General features: G+C 42.9%; 1 protein-coding gene across 2 annotated transcripts; it reads right to left on the bottom strand.

The window, feature by feature from the left end:
* Positions 1-4141: 4141 nt before the first annotated feature.
* Positions 4142-24594, bottom strand: LOC137541905 (keratin, type I cytoskeletal 18-like). Of its 2 annotated transcripts, none has more exons than XM_068263480.1 (4): positions 24418-24594; positions 11721-11941; positions 10425-10480; positions 4142-4299 (listed from the first exon to the last, which is right to left on the bottom strand). In XM_068263480.1, the coding sequence occupies exons 1-4, from the start codon at positions 24472-24474 to the stop codon at positions 4184-4186; spliced, it is 450 nt and encodes a 149-aa protein (XP_068119581.1). In that variant the 5' UTR covers positions 24475-24594; the 3' UTR covers positions 4142-4183. The 2 variants fall into 2 exon arrangements, with proteins under 2 accessions (XP_068119581.1, XP_068119582.1); XM_068263481.1 differs by having other exon boundaries at positions 4142-4278; positions 24418-24593.
* Between the last annotated feature and the right edge of the window lie 1797 nt (positions 24595-26391).

A 26391-nucleotide genomic window follows, 5' to 3' on the forward strand; every position in this document is an offset into this window, starting at 1 on the left:
TTTAATATTTGCCTTATCATTAGAACCTTTCCTATGCACTATCCGCAAGAATGTGAATGTGAATATCAGAGGCCCCCAACTACCCTCTTCGGAGCACAAGGCGGCGGCCTATGCGGATGATCTGCTATTTTAACCGATAGAACCCCACACTTCTCTCCCCTCTTTGGAATTGGAATTAAAATCATACCACTACATTTCTAATTTTAAAATAAACCCAGACAGATGTCAAGCTATGGGGATAGCTATGCCAACTAAATTAATTTCTCAGATCAAAAATAACTTTCCTTATAAATTGCCTCCGCAAGCTATTACATATCTTGGCATACCTATTTCCTCTTCACTAACTGATCTATACAGACTCAATTTCGTCCCTTTGACCCAAACTCTTACTTCTGATCTGCAGCGTTGGGACAAGCCTTGCTTTTCCTGGCTGGGAAGGATCAACATTATAAAATTGAACATTCTACCAAGAATACTATACCTTTACCAAACCACACCAATAGCCTTGCCAGCGGAGCACTTTAAGACTTTACGGAAGCAGTTTGCACTTTTCATCTGGAAACGCAAGCCCCCACGCATTCGTTACACTGCACTTGTTTTACCCAAAGATTCTAGTGGTTTAGCTGTGCCAGACATGGGAAAATATCATACTGCAGCATCCTTGACTCGCCCAGTCGACTGGCACAGAAACTCTAATCAGAAAAGATGGGTACAATTGGAGCAAGACCTTGTTGGCACGGAGCTTTGTGTTTATCCTTGCCCCTCGGTTAAAATACAAAATGAATATCTCTCTGTGAATTCTACCCTAAATGCTCTCTTCAGGGTCTGCCATCTTCCTGATATGTCGCCTTGGCCTTCCCCTATGGTGCCCCTGCTAAACAACCCATTATTCCCTACAGGTTGTTCTTCTCAGAGCTATGCCTGCTGGAGAATGGATGACATAATTAGAGGTCGTGACTTCATACAAAATAAAGCTTGGATCTCACTCTCGCAGATACGTGACTCACGTTCATGTCCATTTTTGGACGAATGGAGCCACATGCAATTTGTCCATTTTCTTAGTTCTTTGGGAAATTGGGAGCAACTATCTAGACCACTCTCTACTTTTGAGAATTTATGTTTACCTGAAGGCACTATTAAAAAAACGCTTTCCCAGTTATATCAACTTCTGCTCTCAGATACTATCTGGTCTCTAGAACTTAAGTCTAAATGGGAATCAGAACTTAATCGTCTATTTTCTGATGAGCGTTGGCAGAAGATTCTCATGCTAAACCAACCTGCCTCAATGTCCTCTCGGATCAAAGAATCCAATTTTAAAATCTTGTCCAGGTGGTACCTGACCCCGAGCAGATTAAATAAAATGTTTCCTAATACTAGCTCTCAATATTGGCGATGTGATAATGCAGTAGGATCATTAACCCACATATTCTGAGACTGCGAAGCTATAAAGCCATTTTGGCAGTCGGTTCAGAACTACATTAAAATTTTAACGGATGGAGATCCGGTTGAGGATCCCTCATACTACTTGCTCCATAACACCCCAAAACTCTTTAAAAATGTAAGCGCTCTCTGTCTCGTCATTTGATCCAAGCTGCAAGAGTCCTTATTGCTCACCACTGGAAATCACGAACTGTGCCTTCAATAAGGGAATGGATCAATGAGATAAAGTTTGTCTGTCAGATAGAGTCTTTAACTCACAACTTACATGATAGAGATGATGCCTTCTCACATACCTGGATTCACTGGGAAATGCTTCTAGAATCAGATGAATACCTACAAATTCCCTAGGATACATAAATATTCTATATTTCTTGCTTCATAGTGGGGTGTTTCTACACTCTTCTTCACAAACTTGAGTTTTTTACTGGATGATGTGGGGTTTATAGGGTTCGGTTTGACATGGATATTTCTATAGATCTTTCCTTTCCTTTCCTTCCTTTCTTAGGAGTTCTCTGGATCTGGTCTCCAAGGGACCCGTTCTTTCTCTCTCCTTGCCTCTTCTTTTCTTAGTCTCTCTTTCTATCCTTCTCCTTATTTCTTATCATTGATTTACTCCAACTACTAGTGGCAACATTACAGATTTACTCTGTAAGCATTAAAGGGAACCAGAGGCCCCAGAAAAAAGATTTTATACATACCTGGGGCTTCCTCCAGCCCCATACGCACGGATCGCTCCCACGCCGCCGTCCTCTGCTGCCTGGATCCGCCGGTACCGGGTCCCGTCATGGCCGCCAGTCGGCCAGTCGGCCAGCTGACACGGCCAATAGTCCGCATCACACCGAGCTCCCTCCATGTATGTACGCGTGAGGCTGCCTACTGCGCAGCCTCATGCGTATGGGTAAGGAGGGAGCCGCTGTGATGCGGACAATTGGCCGCGTCCGCCGGAAGTGAAGGGACCCGATACCGCCGATCCAGGAAGCGGAGGATGGCGGCATGGGAGCGATCCAGGCTTATGGGGCTGGAAGAAGCCCCAGGTATGTATAAAAGCTTCTTCTTTTTTTATCACGTTCCTCTCTAGTTCCCTTTAATGTTAGGGGAGGGGGTAGGCGGCCCCTGGGCTTAGGGTTTTAACTGTTTTGCACAATAGTTTGGAACGTTATATCTGACCTTTGGCTGGGAGTTTCCCTCCCCACTAAGTGTTATTGTTATCTGTATTTACCCTGTTCAAGACTGTGGTGAACCACTTATTGTTCTGTTTAAAATGCTCTTTCTTATCAAAATAAAATAAAGAATCTTTAAAAAATAAAATGTGTATGCAGAACTAGTCGCAACTCACCATCTAGTATACTGTACTGCAGCAAAACATCATTTTTCTTAGTTTAAAAAACATTTTTTCCTTGATTTTTTTCAAATTGATTTTCTAAAAAAACAGCAAGGTCTTTTTGAGAATTTTTTTTTTTGTTATTTGTTCCTATTTTTGGGCCGTCATAAGTCAGATGTTCATAAGTCAGGGAATACCTTTAGCAAGGGTGGAGGGGGGGAAATGTATGCTTGTTGAACAATGTATAATTGCATAATCCTTTCTTTGGGGCTGGTGCACACCAAGAGCGCTTCTGAGCAGTTTTTAAAACGCTTGCGCTTCAAAGAGCACTTGGCTAATGTATTTGAATGGGATAGAGCACACCTGAGCAAACGCGGGTCCTGCAGCATTTTTGCTAATTTCTGAGATTCAGCCTCAATGTTAAATATAGAAAAGTGGAAAATTGCTCTGAAAAGCGCTAAATCAGAGCGATTTTCCAGCGTTTTTGTTACAAAAGGCGTTCAGTTACAGCTCTACTGTAACAAAATATAAAAAAGCTACACCAAAATGCTCCAAAAATCGCCAAGCATGATCAGAAAATCGCTAGGCACATGCCTAGAAAAATCACTTCAAAAAGCGCTGAGTGTTTACAATTACGCTAGCGCTTTTTGGTGTGCACTGACCCTCAAATGCAAGGAGAGACACACCTTCCCAATCTTCTCCGCCTGTCTTTAAGCAAGAAGCCAAGCATTCCTCTTTGGAGGGAATTTGGTTGTCGTTGGTCTTTTTGTTGCCCCATCCTATGTTAAATTTGCTATTGAAGACCAACACCTTACATTTAGGCTACTTACACACCAGGACGTTGCGTTTAGGGGACGTTATGGTCGCATAGTGTGCCCCTAACGCAACACCTGGTGGTGTTGGAGGAGGATGCTACCTAGAGCTGCATTACAAGCAGCTCTTGGTGCGCCTGCTCTGTCGGAGGCACTGCGGAGACCACGTGAGCGGAGCTCTCCGCATCACGTGGTCCCGCCAGCCAATCAGCGGCAGCTCCAGGATGTAAACACTGCAAGTGCAGTGAATAATAAGTAGCCATGTGCCTGGCTACGTAGCGGCCTCTCCCCGCCTCCTCTCCGCTCATAAAATGAAAAAAAACCCTACTGAGCATGTGCAAACAGTCTAACACGGCTTAGCCGCGTGTAAAGTACTGCATGCAGTACGTTATGTAGACGTGCTGCGTTACACTGTAAAGCAACGTGGGCACTGTGAACAGCCCATTGATTTTTCATTGCTGTGCGTTGGGGTGCGTTACAGGCTGCTCTAACGTGCGCCTGTAACGTCCCACTGTGAAAGCAGCCTTATAGCATACACACAATTAAATTTACTGCTGTGCTACTGTCAATAAATAACTTTATTTCATGTTACAAAATTTAAAAAAAAAAATCAGTTATTTTCTCTCGTCTCGTTTAAACGGTGTTTCGAACGTCTGGTTGCCAGTTCACCAAGCAGCAGGTCTTTCGTAATGGAAAACTTTGACTCTGAAATCAGACACAAAAACACTATAAATCTAAATGAGGCGGTTTTGCTCTGATATGGAAAAAGTATTCACATGGTTTTATATTATTGGTTATTATCAGTGGGTGACATGCCACAGTTTTGACAGCAGATGTGACCAGGTAACGTAAAATGACCTAGATCTAAAAGTCTGATTAATTTCTTTTACCTTTCCTGGGAATTTAATGTCCATGCAATTTTTGCACCAAAAAGTGTACCTTTTTTTTTTTTAAGTGTTTCTTTATACTGTAAGCATTTGTGTGCACTGCTTGAAAGTTGAGGTCTTGCAAGCTGTGTCCACAAGCATGTGTACAATATAAAAATAGCATAAAAAAAATGTTATCGAGAATTTGATAACGAAGATCGTAAAATTTAAAATATATGTATACACATACAAAAAGGAAGTACGTTTCTTCCAAAGTAAAATGAGCCATAAAGTACCTTTCTGCTATGTTGCTGTCATTTACAGTAAGTAGTAGAAATCAGACAGAACCAACAGGTTTTGGACTTCTCAGGGTTTTGTTGATTTTCAAAGGCATTAGCGAATGGCAGTTGCTCTGTCCAGCTGCCAAAAAAAAGTGTGCAGCGAGCAGGGAAGCTGGCCAGCATCATTGCATAAATCCATTTCAGGGAATGTCTTTATAAAGAATAAGAGCCTTGCTGAGAACCCCCCATGAAGAGATGGACTAGTCCAAAACCTGTCACTTTTGTCAGATTTCTACTACCTACTGTAAGTGACAACCACATAGGAGAAAAGTAATTTATGGCTCATTTTACTCTGCAAGAAAAATACTTCTTATTTGTATATGTTTGCATGCATTTAAGTTTTTTATTTTTTATTTTTAAGGCCCGGTTCACATAAGCGTTGTTTTACGGAACCGGACATACGGATCAGGCCAGCTGGATCCGGTGAAAACGGTCCGTTTTACAGCAAGTGTGCTGTAAAACGCCCATTTTCATTGGTTCCTATATGCTGCAAAACCTTCCGTGTCCGTTCCGCTGAGCAAAACGGTCCGGAAAAATGGGTCCTGCAGCATTTTTTGGTCCGCTCAGCGAAACGGACCAAGGAACCGTTCGGGCGGTTCCGTTGGCAAACGCTAATGTGGACCGGGCCTAACGTTATAATTATTTGATGTTATGGGCAGTAGTGCTGCTCATAGCTTTTTTTCCTTTACACTTAGAATTTTTTAGATTGGATGCAATACAGATGTTTGTATTGAATCCAATACAAAAAAAAAAAATGAATTTGCAGCCTGATGTGATGACACTGTGTGCACAAGACACCAGGGGGCGCATGCAGCGTCATTATAGGGACACGCCGGGAGACGTGTTTGCCGAGGGACAGGAAGCGACGAATGAGGATGAAGAGGAGATGGCCACCAGGGATTGCTGAGAAGAAGATGGGAATATGCGCGCAGGGAAACCGGAGGTGGCAGAGAGGGATCCCCACACGCTGGCGGCGTCGCAGGTGAGTGATTGTAATAGTTGGACAAGCCTGACTCGTCATCACTATTTCTAGCTATTTTTTGAGGACGAGTCAGGCTTGTCCTTAACTCTAGGGAGTTTAAAACGGTAAATCATCCAAACGTCATTAATTTGATCAGTGGACTAGTCTATGCTCAGTAAGCTGCCCTCCTGTATTCCTTGGGTATTCTAGTGGTGAGTAGGGATGGCCCTGCCTAGAAGAACTCATGGAGGAGCATGTGATCAGTTTGATCAGCTAATACATTTACAAGGTTCTGATTTGCTGTGATAACTTCCTGGTTTAAGGCATAATCATGATCAGCAAATCAGAGCCTCACAAATCTATCAGCTGATCAAACTGATCGCATGCTTCTTCATGAGCTCTCCTAGGCAGTGCCATTTCTAATGGTGAGGTCTGCTTGCTATATGTTCTAGTTATATGGAAACCATCTTGGTGTCTACTGGTGTCCATTTAGACTCAGATTTGAATGTTTGACTTTTTTGCTGGTTTTGAACTGCGTATAAAATATCTGAGTAATTACAAAATACCTCAAAATATCCTGACTTTCTCAGCTACAATAAACCTACCATTAAAACGATACATTGGTCATTTCTTGGTCAAATCGCAAACAAGCAGAATCAGCAGAGGATCAAATACTTATTTCCCTCACCGTGTATAATTTGGCAAATGGTAGATTATAAATAAATAATGTGGGTTGTTCTACAGGTCCTGAAATGACTACACGAGGTGTGAGCACAGCACAATACTACATAGTGTCGAGTTTAGTAAGGGGAGAAGGGAATGTGAGGAGAAAAACTGCAGTGTGTGGTGAGGAGCTGGCCATCTGTGATCCACCGCAGGAGGTCATTCGATTTTTAATTTTTAATGCTCCATTCCTAGAATATCTTTACTATGCGTCTTGCTGATGGAGTACCATTCTGCAATAGTAGCTGACTCCCTTCACTGCCCTTTCCCCCACAATGCTGTCTCAGAGGTTTATAAGCAAAAACTAAAGTTAGCCATACATCTAGCGATTTTGCATCAAGTAGTGACTAATCGATTTACTTTATTGGGTAATCAACTACAGTGTGGTTAATTGACAGTTGAATGACTAGTGGCTAGGGCCGGTTCTAGACTTTTTGCCGCCTGAGGCAAACTTGTTAGAACCGATGAAAGCTGTGGGTGTGGGGGGACGCCGAGTTGGAGGGGGTAGCGGGCAGGAAGGAGGTATCGGGCATATCGGCGGGGAGAGGGGTCGGACCCCCCCTTCACCTGGGTCCCCCGATCTGCGCTCCCCCTCTAGCTTCAAAGTGCAGCAGCGAGCGTATTAATAGGAGGCAGCGGGCGGGGATGGCTCACCTCTTCCGCGTTCCAGCGTGCGTTCCACTGTCGTCACTTCCTGCATTGCCGCCCACTGTATTGTAACTGGACGGCATTGCAGGAAGTGACGACTGTGGAACGCACGCTGGAACGCGGAAGAGGTGAGCCATCCCCGCCCGCTGTCTCCTATTTATATGCTGCTGCTGCACTTTAAAGCTAGATGGGAACGCAGATCGGGGGACCCAGGTGAAGGGGGGTCCGACCCCTCTCCCTGCAGCTGTGCCCAATACCCCCTTTCTGCCCGCTACCCATTCCAGCTTGGCAGACCCCCACTCTTTGCCGCCTGAGGAACCTACCTCACCCCGCCTCATGGGCGAACTGGCCCTGCTAGTGGCCCACACACCACAAGCAATATCCTATGTGATTCACTTTCACTGATCGATCTGAATGAAGTTGTGCCTCCATGTTCTAAATCTACAAATTGATTCATTGTCGATCAAATTCATGTGAACAATAGCCGTATTGACCGATATCTTCCAACCTGCTCGATCAATAAATCGATGCAATTTGCCCAGATATCAGTCAATTATAGGGATGCTCATTCGGATTCCACAGAAATTGAATTTTCCGAATTTCCAAATTGGAGTTTGGCATTTCCGATCGGAAAATGGAATTCCCCGGAAATCAGATTTACCGCAACTTGGTAATTGTAGTCCAATCTCAAACTTTAGAAGCATTGGAACAATCAGAGAGTGCAGCATTTTTCACACAAATAAGATTACTGCAATAATTTTAGACCCATCACAAGATTCCGTTTTTCGATTTTCCGATTTTTTTTTTGTATTTTCTGATGCAAAAAAAAATAAAAATAAAATACTCCTTGAAAATTGGAAACCGGAAAAAATCGGAAATTAGAAAAATTGAAAATAGGAAAAACTTAAATCAGAAATTGGCATTTGCGGAAATCAGAATTACCGTGGAATCGAAACTGGGCATTTCTGACCATCCCTAATCAACTGTCAATCGCACAAACTCTATTCTCTCTTTTTTCAATAGAATTATTGAATTGGTTGGTCGATTGGGCTGCTACATCCCTAGATGTATGGCCACTTTAAAGGATACCCAAAGTGACATGTGACATGATGAGATAGACGTGTATGTACAGTGCCTAGCACACAAATAACTATGCTGTGTTCCTTTTTTTCTTTCTTTACCTGAAAGAGTTAAATATCAGGTATGTAAGTGGCTTACTCAGTCCTGACTCAGACAGGAAGTGACTATAGTGTGACCCTCACTGATAAGAAATTCCAACTATAAAACACTTTCTTAGCAGAAAATAGCTTCTGAGAGCAGGAAAGAGATAAAAAGGGTCAATAGGTCATAGATTTTAGCTCTGGCATACTTCAATGAATGTGTCATTGAGCAAAAACAATAAAACTTAAAAAGTAGATTTAAACATAAAACTGTGGAATATCTTAAAAAAATCATTTTTAGGAGAAGGAAGATAGATACAATTGTTTATTTCATTAGTGTATTTTCGCTTCGAGTGTCCTTTAAATGTGCAGGGTCAGATAAAGTATCAGATCCAGTAAATGCCATTTTCTGAGGCCTGGAACCCACTACAAGTCGCAAATCGCTCTCACAATCGCCAGCATTTTTAATTAGCATTTTGTAAGTGATTTCATGAGCTTTTTCCTGCGATTTTGGCAGCGATTTTAAATAGTGTAAGCTTTTTGCCAGCGATTGTGATAGCAATTTGCGATTTTAATTCTAATTAGTTGTTTCAATTTTTTTTTTTTTCAGTTTGCGGTCATTTCAAGTTGCACACAAATCGATATGTGTAGCGATTTATGAGCGATTTGCCAGCGCTTCAATAATTTATATTGAAGCGCAAACCCTCCCAAAATGCTTCATGTCCTGTGATTGTGATTTTGCTAATCGCAATCGCTATTGTGGAATTTGCTACATTTATTTACATTGGCAGAGCTGTTAGGGAAATCGCTAGCGATTTAACTACCTCAAGACCGCTCCACACTCACTGGGGCTGCATTTTGCAGGAGATCGCACTCAGGCTGCGCGCGCATCTTCTGCTCGGGGGGCGGAGCTCCACCCAGATTTCAGTCTCTGAGCGGCAATTGCCGCTCGGGAGACTTAGTCTTTACATGTAGTACAGCGCTGCGAATAGCAGCAGCGCTGTACTGGGGACTGCCGTATGACATGGCTGTCCCCCTGGGGGACAAGAGGGCGATCGGCTCTCATAGGCAGAAGCCTATGACAGCCGATCTCCAGGACTGGCTGCCTGCAGTGAGGGAGGGAGGTAAAAGGGAAACAAAATAAATAGGTAATTTTAATAAAATAATAATAAAAAAAAAACATAAATATTTATAAAAAATAAATAAAACTAAACACGGGGGGGGGGGGGGGGGGGGGGATCACTTGTGTGCTGTGTTGTGTGGCCCTGCAGCTTGGCCTTAAAGCTGCAGTGGCCAATTAAACAAAACATAGCCTGGTCTTTAAGGGGGGGGGGGGGGGGTTTAGCACTAGGGCTGTGCAAATTCGGATCCGGGAGATACCCGGATAGTTGCTTTCTGGATATCTCGCAGTAAACCTGTAAGGGGTGGGCGACAGGGTCAATCTTACCTGTGTGACGTCTTCTTTCTTCATCCCTCGGCGCCTCCCACGATGCGTTCCAATCCGGCGTCACGTGATTACAAACACTTCCTCCTTCAACCTGGAAGGAGGAAGTGTTTGTGATCACGTGACCGTCGCTTGGACCGAATCGTGGGAGGCGTCGAGGGACAGACCGTAGAAGACGTCAGACAGGTAAGATTGACCCCCCCCCCGCCCAGGTAACTGGGAGATATCTGGATATCAGCTATCCGGATGTCTCCCGGAACGGATTTGAGCAGCCCTGCTTAGCACTGTGATCCTGAAGTGGTTAAAGTGCTCCCTAGATGCTCAGAAAAAAGCGCTCTAGTGGGTTCCAGCCCTGAGATGAAGTGAGGGAAAATTGAACCTAGCCTAAGGCCTGGAACCCACTAAAAAGCGCAAAGTGCTATCGCAATCACTAGCGATTTGTGATTTTGGGAGTGTTTTCCCTGCACCCATACAATTTATAAGAGTGGAAACGCTCCCAAAATGCTGCATGTCCTGCGATTGCTCTAGTGGAATCTGTCCCATCCATTTACATTGGCAGAGCGTTTGGGGAAATCACTAGTGATTGAAAGCGATCCCTGAGCACTCAAAAAAGCAAAAAAATGCTCTAGTGGGTTCCAGGCCTAATCCAGGTTTGCATTAATTAAATAATATCCTGGTTTAGTTCCCAGTGCCTAATAGCATGCTTACTTTGTCTGTGGTTAGGAGGAGTTCCCCGAGAGGACTCAGAGATTACATCTTCTAGCCTGTGAGAAAAACAAAAAGCAGAGGAGTCAAAGAAAAACCACAAACTACCACCACAAAAACTCTAAGGGCTCTTTCACACTAAGACGTTGCGTTTGATGCGACGTTAAGGTCGCATAATGTGCCCCTAACGCAACGCATGTTAGCTTTGAAGTTGGACGTTACATTGCACTGCGTTATGCGTCTCTTGATGCGTACGTGATGCGTATTTTTTGACGCATACGGATTGAACGAAAACGGCGTATGCGGCACATTTAAAAAACAAAAAACTTTACTGAGCACGTGCAAACAGTCTAACGCAGCCAAATACGAGTATATCGCACAGTACGCTGCACTTTCATTTAACGTGCAGCGTTATACTCCTATGCAATGTGGGCACTGTGAACAGCCCATTGATTTTTCATTACTGTGCGGTGGGCTGCGTTACAGGCTGCTCTAACCTGCGCCTGTAACGTCTCACTGTGAAAGCAGCCTAAGCTCTGCTGAATACTGAAAATCTATAACAGCAGGTCATTTGGCAGCCCCGGCTGCCTGGTACAATGGGTGCTGCACTGCAATGCTCATTGCGGCCATGATGGCGCCTCATTTATCTGACTTTCCGATTTTATTTATTTATTTTTTATTTTATTTTTTGCATTCTCTGATTAAAAAAAAAAACACCCTAAAATCGTAGATTGGAAAAACAGGAAATTGGGCAAACGGTAAATTGGAATTTCTGCTGAATCGGAGATCGACATTTCCAAACATTCCTAATGCTGAAATTCAATCCCTAATTAAGAAAAAGCCCCACCTCCTTTCCATCTCCTAGTTTCTTGGTAAACAGGAAGTGACATCACTGTTGTTTGCAGCTGCCATTGTGGATTGGAGGAGGAGTAGTAGGCCACAGTGGCCAGAACTCTAATCCTGGACCTTCATGGTTAGAAATGCAGTCTTGGTCGGAAGTTACAGATAACTATACTTACATGTATAAGTACACAAGTCCCTCACCCCCTCCTCCCTCTGGCCTACAATGAAGGTGCTGGATGATCCCCAATGCCTACGACATACCATATATCTAAATTAAAAGTACCAAAAGGTAAGTTAAGTTTATTCAATGTTTGTCTTTTGTGGTAAGTGTACTCAATGTACGTATTTCGTTAACCAAATATTGTAAATGAGGTTAATGTGTGTACTGGCAGATGAGTTCAGAACAACCATGCTGATGTCTCAGATCTCAATGAAGTTCAGTAAAACATTTCCCACCTGTTCTCCTCTTCATCCATAAGAAGACCGTATGTTCTTATTTCCATCTCTAGAAGGTCCTTCAGATAGTACAGCAGTCTGCTGTCAGAGGTCAGTTTATCAGCTTCCGATCTTACTTTGGTCAACTCATTTTCTAGTCTAAATACAATTCTCTGGATATTTTCCAGATGGGAGATGTAGCCAGTCTCAATGTCATGCAATGCTACCTCTTGGGTGGATTTCTGTTGACAAACAAAACACAAAAACCAGCTAAACCAAATCTGTCTATTCATTGAGAATAAAAAAAAAAAAACAATTATCTCTGTGAAAACTCTAAACATTTTATCCACTTGTGAAACTTATGTCCAAGAACCAAGTTGAAATTGGCTACAATACTTTTAAAAACTGACAACAGGCACTACTTTATCACATGCTACAAATTTCACATTGACAATCATTGCTACTGTGAAAAAACGCGGAGCAGTGCTTTTCAGCGCTGCTACCTTTGGGCGCAGCCAGCGCCGCCATAGACTGTAATGGGAATCAGTCTATAGCGGCGCTCAGTGAGGAAGGTCGGCTCCGTCAGAAGACGGAGCCGAAGTTGCTTAAAAAACACAATAATTCGGCCTCCAGCAATCGCTGGAAGCCGAATTATTTCATTCCCCCACTATCCATGGTGGCCTGGAGGGGGAATAGTAATTAAAACGCCCCGGACTTGTGCAGAAGCAGGACCAGCCATATAACAGCTGGATCCTGCGCCCAAGTGTACCAGCGCCAAATTCACATGTACGCGAAAAAACGCCCACATGTATAATGCAGACCAACATGCTATTGATTGAGAAAGCGTTTGCATTTCCTGATGAGTCAGTGTGAACCCTCCCTGACACTAGCTCTGCATGGGGCTGGGAGCACACTTGTCTGTTTTCATGCCCGTTTTCTGCACAGGAATATGTGTGTTTTTAGCATGCAGAAAATAACTGACAACAGTGCAGCATGGTGTGTGTTTTTGCTATCAGTTAGGCCTCCTTTCCACGAACTGTTGAGAGGCATTAGGCAGTGAAATGCCTCTCAAACTCTCACTTCTGCCTGGTACCTGCTTGTTGCTGCCTGGTAACTGCTTTCTGCTGCCTGGTAACTGCTTGCTGAGCACACAGCTCAACAGTCCTTGGAAAGGAGGCCTAACACTCTCGGCTATAAAAAAAAAGTGCACATATTTTTCCACATACAAGCTCACATGGTGTGCAGAAAAACATATACAGAAAACTGACAGACAAGTGCGCTCCCAGCCTGAAACAGATCTAATGCAGTTTGGAATCAAGGCAATCAAATGCAGTTACACCAGATTACGGATGGTCAATGAAATGGTGACAATTCCATATTGATGTCAATTGTATGCTAATTCTATGCACATTTTTACAGCTTGGAATTGGACCAATCAAATATAGCCACGGTTTGTGTTTTGATGCCCCGACTAGGGATGGTCAATGAAATGCAAATAATTCCGAGCTGGTGCAGGGTTATGCAAAATTGGCATGCAAATGTATGCAGCTAAAAAATGGATCACCACTTTGGCAGGATTCAATTGCCCTTTTTTCATGCAGCATACATTTGCATATACAATATGTATAATCCTGTATCAACTTGGTAGTATTTGCATCTCATTGCCCATCTCTGCTACTGCATTGCAGGAGCTCCACAGGTGGGCTCCTTAGCTCAGCCTATCAACTGTTATCTGGCCACAGAGCAATCAGTCTGCTGTGCAGAGCGTTGCTGGAGGTAAGGTTTGGTGTAAGCTCTTGGGGGATGTGGTATATAGAAGTGAGATATGCTGTAATGAATAACCACAGATAGGTTTAGGGCCCAGTGCACACCAAAAACCGCTAGCTAGAGGTTTTTGAAGCAGATTTTCAGAGCGATTCTAGGCATGATTCTAAGCATGCCTAACATTTTTTGGAGAGTTTTTGTGTAGCAGATTTCATATATTGTTACAGTAAAGCTGTTACTGAACAGCTTCTGAATCAAAACGCCTGGAAAACCACTCTGATCTAGCGGTTTTCCACATAGTTACATAGTTATTTTGGTTGAAAAAAGACATACGTCCATGGAGTTCAATCACTTTCCTACACTTTAACATTGAGGCAGAAACGCCTCCGAAATCTAAAAAATGCTGCAGCCCCCGAGTTTGCGTTTGTGGAAAAAATGAACCGCTCTGGTGTGCACCAGCTCATTGAAATACATTACCCAAGCAGTTTTCAAACCGCTAGCGTGTTTAAAAACGCTCATGAACCTCTCCAGCTCCAGCCCTAAGACTGGATTCCCACGCGTCTGCTTTTCTATGCACTTTCTGCATAGGAAAACTGAGAACCAATTTTTAAATGGACCTTGAGCGCTAAATGAAAACAAAATTTGGTCTTACCTGGGGGTTCCTCCAGGCCCCTGGAGCCGGCTAGGTCCTTTGGCATCCTCTTCTCCCCTCTCCTAGTCCTGCTGGCGGCTCCAGAAATTGCCCACTCTCGCGTTAAGTCGCATCTGTGCACCATCACACTGTTCACGGTAAGGTTCCTGCGCAGTTCTTTAAAGACTGAACCGCGCATGCGCAGGGGGCTTACGGCGACCGGTGTGATGGCGCAATGGGTGCACATGTGCGACTTCCCCCTAGAGTCGCCGATTACCAGAGTCGCCAGCGGGAGCGAGAGAAGGGAGAGGATGCTGGAGGACCACGTGGGCTAAGGGGGGGGGGTGGAGGAATGGTAACCCCAAATTTCATTTTTATTTAGCGCTCAGAGTCCCTTTAAAGGTGAACTGAAGTAAGAGGTATACGGAGGCTGCCATATTCATTTCCTTTTAATCAACAGCAGTTGCCTGGCAGCCCTGCTGGTCTATTTTTTCTGCAGTAGTATCTGAATAACACCAGAAACATGCATGCAGCTAGTCTTGTCAGATCTGACTTTAAAGTCTGAAACACCTGAATATTTGCTACTACCACCAAGATCTGCTTGTTCAGGGGCTATGGCTAATAGTATTAAAGGCAGAGGCTCAGCAGGGCTGTCAGGCAACTGGTATTGCTTAAAAGGAAATAAACATGGCAGCCTCCATATACCTCTCTTCAGTTCCCCTTTAATTCACACACTAATACATTTATCACATGCAGAGAAACAGCTGACAGCAATGCAGCACTGTCAGAAACCTCATGCTGAAAAAGTGTACTCCGAAAACTGATGGAGTAGTGTGAATCCAGCCTCAGTCTATATAGAGATGGTCAATTAGGACTCATTCACACTACAAGAGCGTTTCCAAGAGCTTTGTGATTTGAAACGCTCTTGCTAATGTTATCCTATGTGAGTGTTCACACTGGAGTGATGTGATTTGGTAAAAATCCCCCATAGCATTGCATTAGCAAGAGCTTTTAAAATCTCTAGCATTTTAAAATGCTCTTTCAGGGCTGGTGCACACCGAGCGGCTTTTTCAGCGTTTCTGCAGCCGCTTGCGGCTGCGGATCCGCTTGGTCAATGTATCTCAATGGGGTGGTGCACACCAGAGCGGGGGGCGTTTTGCAGAAACGAAAAATGCCAGGGTGAGGCATTTTTTGGATTGCGGGTGCATTTCTGCCTCAATGTTAAGTATAGGAAAAACGCAAACCGCTCTGAAAAACGGCACTTCAGAGCGGTTTTGCAGGCGTTTTTGTTACAGAAGCTGTTCAGTAACAGCTTTACTGTAACAATATATGAAATCTACTATACTGAAAACCGCAGCAGCAATCCGCAAAACGCTAGCAAAACGCCATAGAAAAATTAAAAAAAGCGTTTCAAAATCTGCTAGCATTTTGCGGATCTGCTAGCGGGTTTTGGTGTGCACCAGCCCGTAGTGTAAATCAGTCCTTAGATACAGATTGTATGTAGTCTGGATCTGGAACACTGAAATACACTTTCTATTATTCCGAGATGTTCCAGACATGCATATAATTTACATCATGCAAATATGAGCAGGAAAAATTCCCAAACTTGATTTAGCAAACTTGGCTAAGTTTCGCATAGCAGAAATGTTGCAAAATTGCAACCATAATTTAGTTTTTTCTGCATTGAAGTGTATGGGGACAATTTTGGGAAGCGGGAAAAAAGGGCGCATGCCGCTAGTGGACAAAAAGGGCGCCGCCATTCACTCTCATAATAAATAGCGTTTAATGGGCGCCGAGCAGGAAAAAAGGGCGCAGGACATAAATAACGTTTACAACTGGCGCCAGGAGATTTTTAATGATTTATAAGTGTGCTTGTGGTGATTTACGTTTATAAAATGCACCCGTGCCGAATAACGTTTATAAAAATACTAAACATATTTATCTTATTTAACTAATTAAAACATTATTTAAAGTTTTATCCCATACTGTTTGTAAAACATTATTATTCACAAAATAAAGCGATCAGTACGTAACGTAAATTGCAAAATATTTTTTGCATCCACAATTAGTAAAACATTATTATCCACATAATAAAGGGGGGTCTTAGGTTTAGGCACCACCAGGGGGGTCTTAGGTTTAGGCACCACCAGGGGGGTCTAGGGGTTAGGGGTAGGTACAGGGAGGGTTACTTAGGCACCAACAGGGGGGGGTTTAGGTTTAGGCACCAACAGGGGGGTCTTAGGTTTAGGCACCAACAGGGGGGTCTTAGGTTTAGGCACCAACAGGGGGGTCTTAGGTTTAGGCACCAACAGGGGGGTCTTAGGTTTAGGCACCAACAGGGGGGGGTCTTAGGTTTAGGCACCAACAGGGGGGGGTCTTAGGTTTAGGCACCAACAGGGGGGTCTTAGGTTTAGGCACCAACAGGGGGGTCTTAGGTTTAGGCACCAACAGGGGGGTCTTAGGTTTAGGCACCAACAGGGGGGTCTTAGGTTTAGGCACCAACAGGGGGTCTTAGGTTTAGGCACCAACAGGGGGGTCTTAGGTTTAGGCACCAACAGGGGGGTTTTAGGTTTAGGCACCAACAGGGGGGTTTTAGGTTTAGGCACCAACAGGGGGGTCTTAGGTTTAGGCACCAACAGGGGGGTCTTAGGTTTAGGCACCAACAGGGGGGTCTTAGGTTTAGGCACCAACAGGGGGGTCTAGGGGTTAGGGATAGGTACAGGGAGGGTTCTGTGTAAGAGTAGGCTTAGGTAAAGTTTTCATAAAATTTTAGTAATAATTACTAATGTTTTACAACACTTATTACGAACGTAGTTATATTTATATCATCGTTATAAAGAATATTTTCAGATTTTATTATAAGAACAAACCGTAAATGAAGGTTATTCACAATAATATAGAATTATAACAATTAAACATATATTTTTTTTTCATAAACGTAATTATAAGTTTAACTTTAGAAACAGGGAAGAATAACGTTTTCACAATTTCTGACTTCATAAACATTATTTATAATTTTGTTAAACCTTATTTGTAAACGAAATATAGCACACTATTTTTATAAACCCTATTAATGATTAATTATTATTTAGAGTTTACACCCCGCGCCCTTTTTGTCCGGGCGCCCTTTTTGTACGTACGCACAATTTTGTGCTTGAATTGTGTTGTTGACTTACATCTGTGCTCACTTAGGCCTCTTTTCCATGAACTGTTAAGCTGTGTGTTCGGCAAGCAGTTATGAGGCAGCAGTGAGCAGTTACCAGGCAGCAGTGAGCTGTTGATGCGTCCGTGATGCACACTTTTTGACGCATACTATCGGACGAAAACGGCGCATGCAGGCAAAAGACTATGGAGACCACGTGATCGGAACACTCCGCAACATGTGGTCCTGCCAGCTAATCGTAGCACAAAGCGGCCGCTCCAGGAAGTAAACACCACAGTGCAGTAAATATTAATTAGCCATGTGGCAAAAAAAAACAGACATTACTGATCATGTGCAAACAGTCTAACGCAGCAAAATACGAGTATAACGCACAGCATGCTGCACTTTCTTTGAACGTCCAGCATTACACTGTAACGCAACGTGGGCACTGTGAACAGCCCATTGATTTTTCAGTGCTGTGAGTTGGGCTGCGTTACAGGCTGCTCTAACGTGCGCCTGTAACGTCCCACTGTGAAAGCAGCCTTATACCTGTTGAGCAATGCACAGGTTGTGGGATAGCAGGGGGAGATTTGTACAGACGTGCATGCAGCCTGCATAATTCATAAATTTAGATACAATCTGCATTATTTGTATATTTGCATTCTTCCTAGATTGCAAATAAAAATCTAATACAGCTCCCTCATTTTTAGTGTTAAATCGACACACAGCGTAATCAAGCAAAAATATAAGTGTGCAATGCAAATTGCATTATTCATGTATTGAGAATAAAAATCTAATAAGTGTCTGTATTCAAAAGCCCAGTACACACCTTCAACTTTGATTGACCAACTTCATCACCATTCACCGCCATTGTAGTATGAGCGTTTACCTACATAATCTGCTCATAGTGTTCAAAATCTGTTGACCTTCATACTACATGAAGGTGGTAAAATTGGCCAGGGATTGGCAAATCAAAATTGAAGGTATGTACCAGGCTTTAGGCCTCTTTCACAGTGCAGCGTTAAAGTCGCACGTTAGAAAATATTTTAACGTGGACTAACACACAGCAATATTAAGTCTGTGCGACATTCACAGTGCACACGTTGCGTTGTGTGTAACGTGTAGCAATATTTAGAAAGTGCTGCATGCTGTGCGTTTAGCAATACATTTGCTGCGTTATGTGTGTTGCACATGCTCAGTAAGGTTTTTTTTTTAAAAATGTAACGCATGCGCCAATTTTGTTCCATCATTATGCAACGAAAACGGTGCACCGAGAGACACAACGCAGTGCAAAATAACGTCCAATTTCATAATCTACATGCTCTGCGTTAGGGGCACGTTGTGCGACTTTAACGTCGCATCAAACGCAATGTCTTAGTGTGTAAGAGGCCTTAGCCTGTAGACAACTATGAGCGCTTTCTGAGCTTTTTTTAAAAAATGCTCCGATTTGCAGTAAAATTGCTGCGATCACGATTTTACTACGATTTTATCGCAAGTGGGAGCGTTATTAAAAAGCTCTCTGATGGTCACAACAGCTCTCAGAAAGCACTCATAGGGCTCTATTCACAATAAGCAGTGAAATCTGTAGCGTTTTGGTTGGTAAAATGCCTCATGCGGGTTTTTTTTTTCCCCAAATTCATAAAAGTTGTCCCCCTTGAGGCAGAAGTTTGGTAATTTACCGAACAAACATGCCTCAAGTCACTAATCCCTGCTCAGTAAGTGTCACTTACCAGCCTTCTGGCAGGGCAGCAGGCAGGGAGGTGTCTGTCTGTCTGTCTGTCTGTCTGTCTGTCTGTCTCCGACAGGACCGGGTTCACCATACAGCACTGTAGGCATAGGCTAATGATGGAAAGGCATCCCCTAGTGCCTCCCTCCCTCCTTCCCTACGCAGAGTCTGAAGCAGACCTCAAATGAGGTTACTCTTATGCTACGTACACACATGCGACAACGATCGTTCGTTATGAACGACGAACAAACTTTTAATTGAAGAAAGAACGACCTAAGTAAAGTTAGTTGTAAAAGGTGTGAAACGATCTGATCGTTAAAATGAACGTTACAACAAATAAAGCAACGATTGCGGATGCGCATAAAAATGAAAAGTTCCATGGAGAAATAGTGAAATGCGCATGCGCAAGCCTAGTACGAACGATCGTTTCCAACGATGTACTACTTTTGCAAACGATCGTCATTGGGAAAAATCCGGCAAGCTAAATATTTCGTATTGAACGAACTAGCTCGTCCGTCGTTAGACTTCATGGTCGTTGGCTGTTTTATTTTAAACGATCGTCGTTTGAAATGATCAGGGAACGATCGTTTCAAACGACTATAGTCGCATGTGTGTACGCACCTCTACTCACCCAGCTCTCTGCATTTCACTGAGAAGATCTCCCTATAGGGAGGGCGCTATTAGCTTCTTAACCACTTTGGATCCAGACCTTTTTTTCCCTCTTATGGACCAGAGCAGTTGTGACAGTTTAGCTATGTCCTTATTTAATTAGAAATAACTTTATCCCTACTTATGACACACAATATATATTTCGTTTCTGGTTTTTCAAGACAAACTAGACTTTCATTGAATTCTTTCAATTTTTTTCCCTTGAACAATTTTATTTTATTCTATGAATTTTAATGGCAAAACAAGGAAAAAATAGAAAAAAACCACACTATTCCTACTGTAGATAAAAAACCCACAAATTTTGTTTAGCTATTCTTACCGCTATCACATAACTTGGATTATGTTCCTGTCACAATTTATGGTAAAGATATTTGGTTTCTGAAATAATGCTACAGAGTTTATTTTTGATGATGAACTGAGAAAATAAAAGTATTTTTAATAGTATAACTCAATCTCATTAGCTCAGGAAACCTATATACCCCTTCACCAATTAGTGCTGCATCAGATAGTGCCAGAAATGTGCACAGGAGCAAGCCCAATCCTGCACAGCACTGCTTCTGCTACAAGACGTATATCCACTGACTCGAGGCTTAGATGAAGTCACAGAGGATGTAGATATACTGTGGTGGTGGATAAAGTGGTTAATAATGAGGGTACCTCTGGCTACCTAATGCTAAGGGACACCTGTAGCTACCTATTATGGGCAAGGGAAGTGATGGAGAAGTGACAGCCAGCTCACTTGCAGAGCGGTTCGGCAGGGGAGTTTGTAGGTTCATGGAGGGTAAGGTCTAAGGTGCCAGGACATCTGTGTCATCCCTTTAGATATGCTGCAGCCACCAGGGGGAGCTGTTCTGTTTGTACAATACAAATATGCACATCTAAAGGGATGCCCACAGAATTGTCAGCTTCCTCTGCTTTGATACCCTGAAAGACTCACCCGATACCCCATTGCATCCAATCACAGTGAGGAGGCTGTGTGGCTCTCCCTGTTGGCTGCCTGGCTCACCCCAAAGGTTGTCTGTCAAATCCACCGCAAAGAGACAACATGGGTAGAGCCAGTTATCGGCAGCTGTGAGCTGAAGAAAAATACCAGACACTGGCCCGGTAATTAAAATGCGTAAATCTTTGTGAATTGACATTTTCTGAAGTAATTACCTCGCTAGTCGGGAATGCTGATTTTCTGTGCGGTGACCTGTTTAGTGAATTGTAACTTGGGAAGATGATCGGTAAAAATCAGCCGGAATGTGGTAATGCTTTGTGAATAGAGCCCATAGTATGTCTACACTCATCACACTGAGGAAGCCCACGTGACAGTGGGCGTAACGTATGTGGGCGAGGCTTGGGGATGATGGGCTGGAGGAACAGCCTGGATCAGAGGCAAGACGCACGCCAAACACGCACATGGTGAACGGGGAGGCAGACAGCGAGCCGGATCACACAGCAGGTACCTGCAACCCGCCGGGACGCCCCGGAGATCGCCATGAGAGCCTGAAAACATCAGGAAGCAGATCCTAAGGTGGTAAAGTATGCGAAGCACCATAAGAATATGTGCATAATTACTGTTGCTGACAGTACTGTCACACAATTCCTGCTCGGTAGCCATTGGTCACAAAGTGCAAAAGCATTGCTATTACAGAGACTATGAAACTACAGTAATGGAAATCCCTCTATGGAGAGCCTGAATATATTTAGAATGTGTCCCAAAGAAGTTACAGAATAGTGGTTTTGAGCAAATGTAGTATTATTATTATTATTATTATTATTATTATTATTATTTTGATTATATTTATAAAGCGTCAACACATTACGCAGCAATTGTCAAATACAACAGCAATCAGGCCGGCCGACCAGTCTGTGTGTGTATGAGGTGAATGGTTGGTGTGCGTGTTACCAGGAGTACTCCTAGGTGTCGATGCCCACATCTTGTTTTTAGGGGGGGTTCATGTTTTTTTTTTTAGTGGGATGGGGGTCACGTCTTTTTCTACTAATAAATTGAATTTTTGCATACAGATCGTTGAGTGGCGGTTGTAATTAATTTTTGCATAGTGTCTACAGCCTTATGCTTCGTACACACTTGCGATAACTATCGTTTGCAAAGAAGGATAGTTACCAGACGAACGATATTGGAAAGATTGTAATGCAACGATGGGATGCAGCGATCATCATACACATTTTAACGATAGTTCTCGCAGAAAAGAACGATCAGAAGGAAATGTTGCGTACATATTTATATAAAATAAAATAAAAAACCACTGACATGGAGTTACAATAGATACAAATATATGATTGTTAACTTGAAAACAAAGTTTAATTGAAATGAGCAATGTAACCATCTTAACGGCCGCGCTACAAAGGAAGTACGGAAACTGGGCAGAATTCAACACAGGTGCATTGGCCCTTGTAACGATCGTTCTCGGCCGATGTCTGTACACACTATAGTTTTGTAACGATTGTCGGTAGATACGATCCGTCAGGTCGGATATTTCCATCTTCCCGATGTCGTTCTTTTGTCGTTCGTGGTAATGATAGTTGGGTAAAGTTCTTTCCCCGATTGTCGGCGGAACGATCGTTAATGAGCTGTTTCAAATGACCATAGTCGCCAGTGTGTACGCAGCATTAGTGTTCAACTGGTCCTATCATCCGATAGGTGTAACAAAAGCCTGGTGCACACCATAAACTTTGATTGGCCAATTTAACCTCCATGTAGTATGAAGGTTAACAGATTTTTCAATACTATGAAAGATTGTGTTTGCTCTCATACTACATGGAAATGTTAAAATAGGTCAGTGATTGGCCAATCTAAATTGAAGGTGCTTAAAGAGGAACTATCGCGAAAATCTTAAAATTTAAAACACAAATAAGTACATTTCTCCCAGAGTAAAATGAGCCATAAATTACTTTTCTCCTATGTTGCTGTCACTTACAGTAAGTAGTAGAAATCTGACATTAGGCCTGGAACCCACTGAAATCAGCAAACGCGAAACGCAACCGCTAGCGTTTTGTCTGAGCGGTTTGCAAGCGGATTCATGCGTGTTTTTGGTCACGTTTTGCAACATTGTATTTTTTTGCTCAGCGGTTGTGTAGCGTTTTTCAAGTTGTGCTTTTGTCCAGATTGGTCCTGTGAATTATTTTTCATTTTGTTACAGTGTGCTGAACCGCAAAACGCTAGCAAAACCGACCAGTTTAGGTTTTGCTGAGCATTTCCTCTAGCGTTTCAATACTTTACATTGAAGCGCTAACGCTCCCAAAGTGCTGCAGGTCCTGCGTTTGCGTTTCTGGGAAATGCAAACGCTCCTGTGGAAGTTGCCCCATCCATTAACATTAGCCCAGCATTTTGGCAAAGTGCTAGCGTATCGCGGCATCGGGTAGCGTCAGATCAGCAGCGATCGTCCCTATCACGCAGCAAGCAAAGTGCTTGCTGCGTGTTTTTAAAAAAAAATTATGAAAATCGGTCCAGCGGGGCCTGAGCGGTGCCCTCCGGCAGTCATGGACAAACTGAGCTCTTCCATACCGCCAAGGAGGTTAAAGCCTGGTACACTCTTGATTAGCCAATCCCTGACCAATTTTACCTCCTTCATGTAGTATGAGAGATTATCTACACAAATCGCTATTTAAAATATATTGGACCAAACACTACATGGTGGTGGGAAAATTAGTGATTGGCCAATTTTAATTGTGTATACCAGGCTTAAGCCCTGGAGGGACTTTAAAACCTGCTTAAGGCCGGGGCCAGATTTACCATAAGGCACTGTAGACACATGCCTACAGGCGCATGATGATGGAAATGCGGCTTACTCCCCTGAGCGCCTCCTTCCCTATGCAGAGCCCTGATGAGTGTAAATGAGGTTACTCGCTCTGCTTTTTGGTTGAAATGAGGTAACATGAAGCATTAGACAGTTCTGTCCTGTTCCCTGATCACCACTCCCAGCTGCGCCCGCTAGGCTTCAAATCTCAACTTCAAAATACAAAAATAAAAAAATTGCACCAAAAGGGCAGGAGAACAACCTCATCAGAAATCCCATCATGCTTTGCACAGCATCGGGGAAAAATGCCCGAGCAGTTTTTCTTCTGTGCAGCTAAACATGAGACTTGGGTAAGAAAAATAAACTTCTGATGCTGTAAAACTGTTAGGCCCAGTGCACACCGAGCGGTTTTGGATGCGATCCGCCGGCCGCATCCGCCTGTAAAAACTATTGGCTAATGTATTTCAATCAGATGGTGCACACCGGCGGTTTGAGGTTTGTAGCAAACCGCAAATGTGCCTCCTCCTGCACGTTTGCGGTTTGCAGAAGCGTTTCTGCCTCAATGTAAAGTATAGGAAAAACGCAAACCGCTCTGAAAAATGCTACATCAGAGCGGTTTGCCAAGCATTTTTGTTACAGAAGCTGTTCAGTAACTGTAACAATATGTGTAATCTGCCACCCAAAAACGCACCCAAAACTGCTAGGCATGTTTAGAAAACGTCTCTAAACATGCCTAGAATCGCTCTGAAATGAAACTGCTAGTGTTTTGTGGATCTGCTAGCAGTTTTGGTGTGCACTGGGCCTTAAACAAGCCTTTTCAGTGCTGCCGAGTAGATTTTTTGGTTCAGAGATTCACATTAAGACTCTTAGTTGAGAGCTACGTCTATCGCTGCTGCCGTCATGGCTATTGCTTCCCTCGCCACCTGCCCACACCTATCGCACCCACCCACGCCATCGCCTAGAGCACAATTAACAATGGCATACGATAAACGATTATTGTGATGGACACTCTCTTTTAGATAAGAAACATGATCTCCTCTTACCAAGCTACGGTGAACATCTAGTTCAATCTCCAGGTCTTGCACCGTCCTTCTCAGCATTGAAAAGTGTCTCCTTTGGCTCTCAAGGAGTTCTGTGTCCTTGGTTTTCTGCTGAGTGGTTTCCTTCAACTTGAAATAAATACATGATTTATGGTTAGCTTTGGTCAATTATATTTGTACAGATCATGATGATTTAGGTTTATCCTCCTAAACAAAGAAAATTTGTCTTTGTGTCACAGAGAGCTAAATATATGAACTGTTGACCTTTTTAACCAATCCCCTCCAGTGTTCTCCCCAGAATTTTTTTTTTCCAGCCAGGAGACACGAAAAAATAGCCTGGTGGGCTGAGATGAGAGAATGCAGGGCCAATGCTTCTGTGCGCAACTCTGCTTACAGCATAGGAAGAGGTGAGCTGATCACAGCCGGGTGCTCATCAAAACTAGCTGAGTGGAGCACCCGGCTAAAAGAGCCTGGGGAGAACACTGCCCTCCACTCAGAAACTGTTCTCTTCAGGGAAAAGTTTTATGGCCTTAATCATAGTCCAACTGGGCCCCCAGAAACTGTCCGTTGCATCGCTGAATGGCAGTGGCTTAATAGTGTACTGGTTAAAGAGACACTGAAGCGAAAAAAAAATATGATATTATGATTTGTATGTGTAGCACAGCTAAGAAATAAAACATTAAGATCAGATACATCAGTGTAATTGTTTCCAGTACAGGAAGAGTTAAGAAACTCCAGTTATCTTTATGCAAAAAAGCCATTAATCTCTACGACTTTCAAAGTCGTGGAGAAGGCTGTATTCTGACTTTTTTATTATCTCAACTGTAAGTGAACAGTTTTCTTTTTATCTGCCAGAGGATAGGTCATTAGTTCACAGACTGCTCTGAAAGAATCATTTTGAATGCTGAGTGTTGTGTAATCTGCACATATTATAGAATGAGGCAATGTTAGAAAAAACACTATATACCTGAAAATAAAAATGAGAATATTTTCTTTGCTGCTAATCTTCTAGTAATTATTCATAGTACACAACCAATTCATTATATCATATATTTTTTTCCGCTTCAGTGTCTCTTTAAGGGCTCTGACACACAGGAGTCCAGAGTTTAAATCTCAGCTCTCCCTGCTCAGGAGGCAAGCATCTGTTCAGTAGGAGACCTTGGGCAAGACTCCCTAACACTGCTACTACCTACAGAGTGTGTCCCTAGTGGCTGCAGTCCTCCAAGAGAAAAGCTCAATATGTGTTGTTGTCTTGAAGGTTTACTCTATCATGCAGAAAAAGAATAGAAAAGACTGTAGCCCAATTATTTGTATGCATGCCTATTTCATCATCTCACATGTCACTTTCGGTACACATTAACCACGTAATGACAAGCTGCTGCCGCTGTACACGTGAGATTAGTGGGAAAAAAAAATCCATAGAAAAAAAACACCTTTTATTTCCAATATATTGTCACCATACTTTGTGCTAGGGACATAATTTAACTCTTGTGATAATCAGGACAAATAGGAAGATAAAATGTGTGGGTTTTATGTACAGTAGCAGTGTTTATATTACAAATATAAGGTATGAAATTGGAGAAAGTGTATTTTTTTCCTTGTTTTTCCCTTTTAAAATGCATAGAAAAAATAAAGTAATTACTGAAAACAAATATCAACCCCAAAAAGCCTAATTGGAGGTGAAAAAAACAAGATATAGATCATTTCATTGTGATTAGTAGTGATTAAGCTATTGGCAAATTAAAGGGATGAGCACTGAAAGGTGAAAATCGCTCTTGTCCGTTAAGGTCCGTACACACGCCGGACTGGAGGCAACGACGGGTCCGTCGTCTCTAGGGATGAGCGTAATGACCTAATTACGAATTTCCGAAATTTCGCGAAATTACTACAATTACGATTTTAACAGTAATCGAAATTTCGTAATTTTCGCAAATTACGCAAATTTTCGTAATTACGATTACGAAATTTAGTATTTTA

The sequence above is a fragment of the Hyperolius riggenbachi genome, chromosome 12, assembly GCF_040937935.1.
Source record: "Hyperolius riggenbachi isolate aHypRig1 chromosome 12, aHypRig1.pri, whole genome shotgun sequence".
In the NCBI taxonomy this organism is placed as follows: domain Eukaryota; kingdom Metazoa; phylum Chordata; class Amphibia; order Anura; family Hyperoliidae; genus Hyperolius; species Hyperolius riggenbachi.

Coding starts and splice junctions, on each gene's coding strand:
- LOC137541905 (XM_068263480.1), bottom strand. CDS start 24,474: ATGCTGAGAAGGACGGTGCAAGACCTGGAGATTGAACTAGATGTTCAC. Junction 11,942..24,417: donor TAGATGTTCACCGTAGCTTG/GTAAGAGGAGAT, acceptor GTTTGTCAACAG/AAATCCACCCAAGAGGTAGC. Junction 4,300..10,424: donor TCCTCCTAACCACAGACAAA/GTAAGCATGCTA, acceptor TTAGATTTATAG/TGTTTTTGTGTCTGATTTCA.